The sequence below is a fragment of the Triticum urartu genome, chromosome 4A (assembly GCF_056163025.1).
Source record: "Triticum urartu cultivar PI428250 chromosome 4A, HENAU_Tu73, whole genome shotgun sequence".
NCBI classification, from domain to species: domain Eukaryota; kingdom Viridiplantae; phylum Streptophyta; class Magnoliopsida; order Poales; family Poaceae; genus Triticum; species Triticum urartu.
Genome location: NC_141876.1, coordinates 195432460 through 195441287, shown reverse-complemented (window position 1 = coordinate 195441287; position 8828 = coordinate 195432460). Strand labels below are relative to the sequence as shown.

The following is an 8828-nucleotide window of genomic DNA, read 5'->3' as shown; positions in this document are numbered from 1 at the left end:
TTTTCGATGTCGGCGTACTAAACTCAGGTATTCCAGAACTGCAACGATAAAATTATGACGACAACACCTTAGAGCTCAACTCCCCGGGACACTTCCACAAAACCCCTGACAGGAGGCACCAAGACAATGTTCTCATCATAAAACCATCGGAACGATTCCAAGATACCCGCGTGATCCTAAATTTTTTTTAGTGAAATTTGAGAAGAGAAGAGTCAAAACTCTACGTCAGGATGCCTTACCAGAGCGATGAGGAGACTGGGAAGTAAAAAGAATTCCTAACTCTCCGATATATAATTCCTAAATGACTCAAAACATTTTTCCAGACACAACTCGGCCGCTAAAAATGATCAAGCAATGGGGCTCCTAAGGTCGGGGAAGGCTCTGATACCAACTTGTAACACCCTCGATGCGACTATAGCTCCCACGTGTCGAGGCACGACTTAGAGACATAATTGCATTGAAGGCATATGTCGCAAGTAAGGTAATCCTTACAACAACCCATGTAATATAATAATAAAGGGGAGATAACATAGTTGGCTTACACTCGCCACGTCAATCAAGGTACATAAATAACATTACATCATCCAAACACTCATGGCCCGACTACGGCGCCAAAATAAAAGATAACCCAACATGCGACACGGTCCCGATCACCCCCAACTGGGCACCACTACTGATCATCAGGAAAGGAAACATAGTATCGCTGAGAGTCCTCGTCGAACTCCCACTTGAGCTCGAGTGCGTCACCTGGAGCGGAATCATCAGGCCCTGCATCTGGTGTAATAGTAATCTGTGAGCCACAGGGACTCAGCAATCTCGCACCCTCGCGATCAGGACTATTTAAACTTATAGGTAAGGCAAGGTAAATACGTGGAGCTGCAGCAAGCGACTAGCAAATATGGTGGCTATCCTTTTGGCAAGCGAGAGCGAGAAGAGGAGGCAAAGCACGAGAGAGAAACTAGAGAAACAACCTGCGCAAACATTACTCCAACACCGTGTCCACTTCCCGGACTCCGCCGAGAAGTGGCCATCACGGTAACACACTCAGTTGATTCATTTTAATTAAGTTAAGGTTCAAGTTATCTACAACCGGACATTAACAAATTCCCATCTGCCCATAACCGTGGGCACGGCTTTCGAAAGTTCAAATCCCTGCAGGGGAGTCCCAACTTAGCCCATGACAAGCTCTCATGGTCAATGAAGGAATAGACCTCCCGAGACGTTCCGATCAGACTCGGTACCTCGGTTCTTCAAGACACTTCGACAGGTTAAAACAAGACCAGCAACACCGCCCGAATGTGCCGACAAATCCTGATAGGAGCTGCACATATCTCTTTCTCAGGGCACACTCAGATAGGTCAAGCTACGAGTAAAACCAACCCTCGAGTTTCCCCGAGGTGGCCCCGCAGGCTGCCCGGTTCGGACCAACACTCAGAGGAGCACTGGCCCGGGGGGGGGGTTAAAATAAGATGACCCTCGGGCTCCGGAAACCCAAGGGAAAAAGAGGCTAGGTGGCAAATGGTAAAACCAAGGTTGGGCATTGCTGGAAAAGCTTTAATCAAGGCGAACTATCAAGGGGTTCCCATTATAACCCAACCGCGTAAGGAACGCAAAATCCGGGAACATAACACCGATATGACGGAAACTAGGGCGGCAAGAGTGGAACAAAACACTAGGCGAGGGGCCGAGCCTTCCACCCTTTACCAAGTATATAGATGCATTAAGATAACAAGGTAATATAATGATATCCCAACAAGTAAATAAAAGTTCCAACAAGGAACGACCTCCAATCTTCACCTCCAACTAGCAACGCTATAAGAGGGGCTGAGCAAAGCGGTAACATAGCCAATCAACGGTTTGCTAGGACATGGTGGGTTAGAGGTTTGACATGGCAATTTGGGAGGCTTGAAAGCAAGTGGTAGGCATCATAGCATTGGCATAGCAAAAGAGCGAGCAATCTAGCATAGCAAAGATAGTAGTGATTTCGAGGGTATGATCATCTTGCCTGCAAAGTTGTCAGAGTTGACTGGATCCTCGAAAGCAAACTCAACGGGCTTCTCATTAGCAAACTCGTCTCCCGGCTCTACCAAACAAGACAAACAAGCAACAAGGACACAATCAACCACGTGCAAGGATCAAACAACATGATGCAAGGATGATAAGCTATGCGGGATGCGATGTGGGATGCATATGCAAGATGTGACAAGGAATGCAGGAACCTGGCCTCAACTTGGAAGTCCAAGTGTGCCACTAGAAAGATGAGATGAAATTGCTTGAAAACGATATAAAGAACGTCGGAATCGGAGTTACGGTTTGGAAATGGCAAGCAAAACAAATATGACACCGGTCTGCGATTTACAGCAAGTAGCCATCTAAATGCAAAGAGATGAAGATGCTACAACACTCAAACATGACAACAAAATACATGGCAGGGATGCACTCAAGATGCTTAACAAAAGTCTAGCACTGAGCTACGGCCAAATCATGCATTCACAGGTTCAAACAAGCATGGCAAAAATGCATCTGGAAACAGATTTCAGACTTAGAGAAATTAACACTTGTCTGGAATTTCAGATCAGGTAGCCCTCTTTTGAGCTCCAAGAAGATCTTTCCTATCGTGAGCACCCCGTTGCTATTCTTGAAGATACTGAACGCAAGACTCGCAATAAGTCAATCAAATTACTCAAAGTCAAGTGGTTACACCATTCCGACCGTGAAGCTACCTGGGAACGCGAGGATCACCTCCGTTCTGAGTACCCGGCGTTCTTTTAGTCCTAGATCTCGGGTCGAGATCCTTTCGTAGTGGTGGAGTGTTGTAACACCCCGGATATGACTTTCCCAATTTGTACTCCAACTCTTGTCGTTTCCGGCGTTAAGTTATTTTATTTTCTCGGGTTCAGGTTTTGTTCTCCGTGTGTTGTTGTTGTCATGCATCTCATATCATGTCATCATGTGCATTGCATTTGCATACGTGTTAATCTCATGCATTCGAGCATTTTCCCCGTTGTCCGTTTTGCATTCCGGCGCTTCGTTCTCCTCCGGTGGTCATTTCTAGCTTTCTTTTGTGTGTGGGGTTTAAACATTTCCGGATTGGACCGAGACTTGCCAAGCGGCCTTGGTTTACTATCGGTAGACCGCCTGTCAAGTTTCGTATCATTTGGACTTCGTTCGATACTCCAACGGTTAACCGAGGGACCAAAAGGCCTCGTGTGTGTTGCAGCCCAACACCCCCCCAATTTGGCCCAAAAACCCACCTAACCCTGCTCCATCATCTAGAGCGTTCGATCACGATCGCGTGGCCGAAAACCGCACCTCATTTGGACTCCCCTAGCTCCTCCTATGCCTATTTATAGACCCCCTCCTTCAAATTCGCGGATCCCCCTCTCCGAAACCCTAAATTTCCACCTCGCGCGCCGCCGGACAATGTCCGTCCCGGCCAGGACAAACGCCGCCGCCGTCCGCAGCCACTGAGGCGCTGCCACGTGTCCCAGGACCGCATCACCGCGCCGCCATCCCGCGCGGGCCCGCCGGGGCCCAAGGCCGGCCCCCGCTGCCCGAGCTCCTCCGCGCCCGCGCCCGGCTGCCCCGCCGCCCGGTGGCCGGAGCCCCTCGCCGCCCCGTCACCGGCCACCTCCGCCGCCGCCGCGGGCTTCGACGCCGGCCGCCGCGAGCCGCCCGACGCGCCGGCCCATCGTCCAAGCCGCCGCCAAGTCCGGCGACCGCCGTCGCCGCTCCGCCCTCCTCTCGCCGGGATCTGACCCCGCCGCCCTCCGCCATCCTCCTCGTCGACTCCGGCAAGCTCCAAGTCCGGCGAGCACTGTTCCGGTGATCCTCGGTTCCCGCGCCGTCCGGATCTGGATCTAGATTCGTTTGAGGGTTGACTTTCTCCCGAAACCCTAATCCATGTGCCCATCTTCATCATGCTAGATCTCCGCATCCGTAGCTCCATTTTTGGCATATAGCATATCAAAATGTTCGGCTCAGAGAGTACATCATTTCATTCCATTGCATTATTTTCATTTAAGTTCACCTTGATGCCCGAAATGCTGTTAGAAGAGGGCTACTTGAGATAATTGTCAGATGTGTTACTCCATTGGCATATTTGTCATTTTTGCCATGATTATTGTGTGCATGATATGCCCATGAGCTCTACATATGTTTTGTTAAGGGTTTTGTCATCTTTCTAGAGGTGCAACCCATGTATTTTTGTGATGTGTGTGGTGACTAGTGCAAGCTTGCGAAGTGAGGCAATTGGTAGTGCTGATTTCAGGGACTTAGCAATTCCACTAAGTCCTTAGGCTGTTTATTTCACCTGGCCATATGTTCATGTTGTTACCGAGTGATCCGTGCCTCTTTTGAGGATGATCAGTAAGGATGTTTTGTTAATCTTGTAGTTCTCTATCCATCCATGTCTTTGTTTGCAATTTTGGAGCACCCTAGCTTGAGTCAATCGAGCTCTACTTTTGCTACTTTGTGAATCTGGGCAGATTGTCAACTTGTTTGCAATTTTGCCGATGATGTTGTAGTTGACCCGTGCATGCTAGGCTATTGTTCTTGCAAAGTCTAGCTTGCATTTTGTGTATTCTTGAGAGATGTACGCTTAGCTTTTCATGTCTTGCTCCGTAGTGAGTGCATCGAGCTCATAAACATGCCTACTTGATATCTGTTTCAGCATGTGCCAGTTTTCACCAAGTCTGAGAACTGATTATGTTTTTGCCATGTTCACATGCTTGCAATTGTATTTTGTGATCCCTTTTGGCTCAAGGTCACTAAGGGACTTTTGTTAAGCTCTTTGAGAGTCTCCATGCCATGCTTTACTTTTCCATGTTCAGGTCCTGTAGCATGTAGTTTTGTTGCTCCGAAGAGGGCTACCTGATCTGAAATTCCAGACAAGTGTTAATTTCACCAAGTCTGAGATATGTTTGCCATATGCATTTTTGCCATGCTTGTTTGAACCTGTGAATGCATGATTTGGCCGTAGCTCAGTGCTAGACTTTTGTTAAGCATCTTGAGTGCATCCCTGCCATGTATTTTGTTGTCATGTTTGGGTGCTGTAGCATGTTCATCTCATTGCATTTAGATAGCTACTTGCTGCAAATCGCAGACCGGTGTCATATTTGTTTTGCTTGCCATTTCCAAACCGTAACTCCGATTCTGACGTTATTTATATTGTTTTCAAGCGATTTCATCTCATCTTTCCAGTGGCACACTTGTATTTCCATGTTGAGGCCAGGTTCATGCATTCCTTGTCAGATCTTGCATATGCATCCCGCATCGCACCCCGCATAGCTTATCATCCTTGCATCATGTTGTTTGAGCTTTGCACGTGGTTGATTGTGTCCTTGTTGCTTGTTTGTCTTGTTTGGGTAGAGCCGGGAGATGAGTTCGTTAACGAGGAGCCCGTTGAGTTTGCTTTCGAGGATCCAGTCAACTCTGACAACTGTGCAGGCAAGATGATCATACCCTCGAAATCAATACTATCTTTGCTATGCTAGATTGCTCGCTCTTTTGCTATGCCAATGCTACGATGCCTACCACTTTCTTTAAAGCCTCCCATATTGCCATGTTAAACCTCTAACCCACCATGTCCTAGCAAACCGTTGATTGGTTATGTTACCGCTTTGCTCAGCCCCTCTTATAGCGTTGCTAGTTGCAGGTGAAGATTGGAGGCCGTTCCTTGTTGGAACATTTATTTACCTGTTGGGATATCATTATATCTCTATGTTATCTTAATGCATCTATATACTTGGTAAAGGGTGGAAGGATCGGCCTCTCGCCTAGTGTTTTGTTCCACTCTTGCCGCCCTAGTTTCCGTCATATCGGTGTTATGTTCCTGGATTTTGCGTTCCTTACGCGGTTGGGTTATAATGGGAACCCCTTGATAGTTCGCCTTGATTAAAGGTTTTCCAGCAATGCCCAACCTTGGTTTTACCCTTTGCCACCTAGCCTCTTTTCCCTTGGGTTTCCGGAGTCCGAGGGTCATCTTATTTAAACCCCCCCCCCGGGCCAGTGCTCCTCTGAGTGTTGGTCCGAACAGGGCAGCCTGCGGGGCCACCTCGGGGAAACTCGAGGGTTGGTTTTACTCGTAGCTTGACCTATCTGAGTGTGCCCTGAGAACGAGATGTGTGCAGCTCCTATCGGGATTTGTCGGCACATTCGGGCAGTGTTGCTGGTCTTGTTTTAACCTGTCGAAGTGTCTTGAAGAACCGAGATACCGAGTATGATCGGAATGTCTAGGGAGGAGGTCTATTCCTTTGTTGACCATGAGAGCTTGTCATGGGCTAAGTTGGGACTCCCCTGCAGGGATTTGAACTTTCGAAAGCCGTGCCCGCGGTTATGGGCAGATGGGAATTTGTTAATGTCCGGTTGTAGATAACTTGAACCTTAACTTAACTAAAATGAATCAACTGAGTGTGTTACCGTGATGGCCTCTTCTCCGCGGAGTCCGGGAAGTGGACATGTTGTTGGAGTAATGCTTGCGCAGGTTACTCTCTAGTTTCTCGCTCGCGCTTTGCCTCCTCTTCTCGCTCTCTTTTGCGAATAGGATAGCCACCATATTATGCTAGCCGCTTGCTGCAGCTCCACATATATTCTTACCTTGGCTTACCTATAAGCTTAAATAGTATTGATCGCGAGGGTGCGAGATTGCTGAGTCCCTGTGGCTCACAGATTACTATTACACCAGATGCAGGGCCTGATGATTCCGCTCCAGGTGACGCGCTCGAGATCAAGTGGGAGTTCGATGAGGACTCTCAACGTTATTATGTTTCCTTTCCTGATGATCAGTAGTGGTGCCCAGTTGGGGGTGATCGGGACCATGTCGCATGTTGGGTTATCTTTTATTTTGGTGCCGTAGTCGGGCCATGAGTGTTTTGAATGATGTAATCTTATTTATGTACCTTGATTGACGTGGCGATTGTAAGCCAACTATGTTCTCTCCCCTTTATTATTATATTACATGGGATGTGTAAAGATTACCTTACAAACGAGCATTGTGCTCACCACCTGGTGTGTTGCAGAGATGTATAATAACAATGGTTCGCTGATGTTTGGCCCGGCCAGGATTGGGTTGCTTGCTAAAAGAGCCTTTATTTCCTCTAGTCCGGCCGTTGCCGCTTCTGTCCACTCGAAGTGGTCGGTACGTCGGAGAAGTCGATAAAGTGGCAATGCTTTTTGTCCTAGTCTGGAGATAAAGCGGCTTAAAGCTGCCACGCATCCGGCTAGTTTTTGGACCTGTTTAAGGTCTTTTGGTGTAGCCAATTGTGACAAAGCTCGGATTTTGGCTGGATTTGCCTCAATTCCTCTATTGGAAATTATGAAGCCAGACAGCTTTCTGGCGGGAACGCCGAAAACACACTTTTCTGGATTGAGCTTGATGTCATATGTTCGGAGGTTGTCGAATGTGAGACGCGGCTCGTCTATTAATGACTCGACGTGCTTAGTCTTGATGACGATGTCATCCACATATGCTGCAACTGTCTTGCCGATTTATTTCTCCAGACATGTTTGCATGATGCGTTGGTAGGTGGCGTCGGTGTTTTTAAGCCCAAAGGGCATAGTGTTGAAGCAGAAAGGCCCGTATGGGGTGATGAATGCCGTTGTGTCTTGGTCGGACTCCTTCATTTTGATTTGATGGTATCCGGAGTATGCGTCGAGGAAACACAGTGAGTCGTGTCCTGCACTAGCATCAATAATCTGATCGAAGGGATCCTTAGGGCAAGCCTTATTAAGGTCTTTGAAATCAACGCACAGGTGCCAGGATTTGTCCTTGTTTAGGACCATCACCAGGTTTGCTAGCCAGTCTGGGTGTTTTATTTCTCTGATGAATCCGGCCTCGATTAATTTGGCTAGCTCCTCCCCCATAGCTTGTCATTTAGGTTCGGAAAAGTGCCGTAGTGTTTGCTTGACTGGCTTATATCCCTTCAATATATTGAGGCTGTGTTCGGCCAGCCTGCGTGGGATTCCTGACATATTAGAAGGGTGCCAGGCGAATATGTCCCAGTTCTCACGTAGGAACGTTCGCAGTGCGGCGTCAACCGTTGGGTCCAGTTGTGCCCCAATGGAAGCTGTCTTCTTGGGGTCCGTCGAGTGGACTTAAAATTTAACTATTTTGTCTGCTGGTTTGAAGGAGGTGGATTTGGGACGCATATCAAGAATTACGTCGTCCCTATCCACCGTGGAGCGTAGTGCAATTAACTCTTCGGTCGTGAGGGCCTCGGACAGTGCCTTGAGGGCCAGGGATGCAGTTTTGTTTTCGGCCCGGAGGGCTATGTCCGGATCACTGGTGAGAGTGATAATACCATTGGGCCCGGGCATCTTGAGCTTCATGTACCTGTAATGAGGTAAAGAATGAAAGCGTGTGAATGCATCTCGCCCCAATAGGGCGTGATATCCACTATTGAAAGGGGCCGCTTGGGAGGTTATCTCTTCGGACCGGTAGTTCTCCAGCGTGCTGAATACCACGTCAAGTGTAATTTTCCCCGTGCATCGCGCCTCCCAGCTGGGAATAATTCCTTGGAAGGTCGTATTACTTTGCTCGATGTGGCTCATGTCTATTTCCATTTTATTGAGTGTGTCCTCGTAAATGAGGTTTAGCCCATTGCCACCGTCCATGAGCACTTTAGTGAGCCGAAAGCCATCTACAATTGGATTGAGTACCAAGGCGACTAGTGTCCGGACTGATCGGAGTCTTTGGTTCGTCATTGGCATTAAAAGTTATGGTCGGAATGTTCATGAGGTCGCATATATCCGGACGGTCGGAATTTCTTGGCGAATATTTCTTGTGGTGGGTGGGTGGCTTTACATCCAAACCCTGACCCAGTTTGGGA

General features: G+C 48.1%; 1 protein-coding gene across 1 annotated transcript; it reads right to left on the bottom strand.

Moving 5' to 3' along the window:
- Positions 1-8094: 8094 nt before the first annotated feature.
- LOC147975356 (uncharacterized) lies at positions 8095-8613 on the bottom strand. The gene is made up of 2 exons (XM_087520376.1): positions 8435-8613; positions 8095-8332 (listed from the first exon to the last, which is right to left on the bottom strand). The coding sequence occupies exons 1-2, from the start codon at positions 8611-8613 to the stop codon at positions 8095-8097; spliced, it is 417 nt and encodes a 138-aa protein (XP_087376502.1).
- Positions 8614-8828: the final 215 nt, after the last annotated feature.

What these genes read in the sequence shown, in the direction of transcription:
- LOC147975356 (XM_087520376.1), bottom strand. Translation starts at nt 8,613, where the DNA reads ATGGACGGTGGCAATGGGCTAAACCTCATTTACGAGGACACACTCAAT. An exon ending in AGCACGCTGGAGAACTACCG is followed by an intron (nt 8,333 to 8,434) that starts GTCCGAAGAGAT and finishes ACCTCATTACAG; the next exon opens with GTACATGAAGCTCAAGATGC.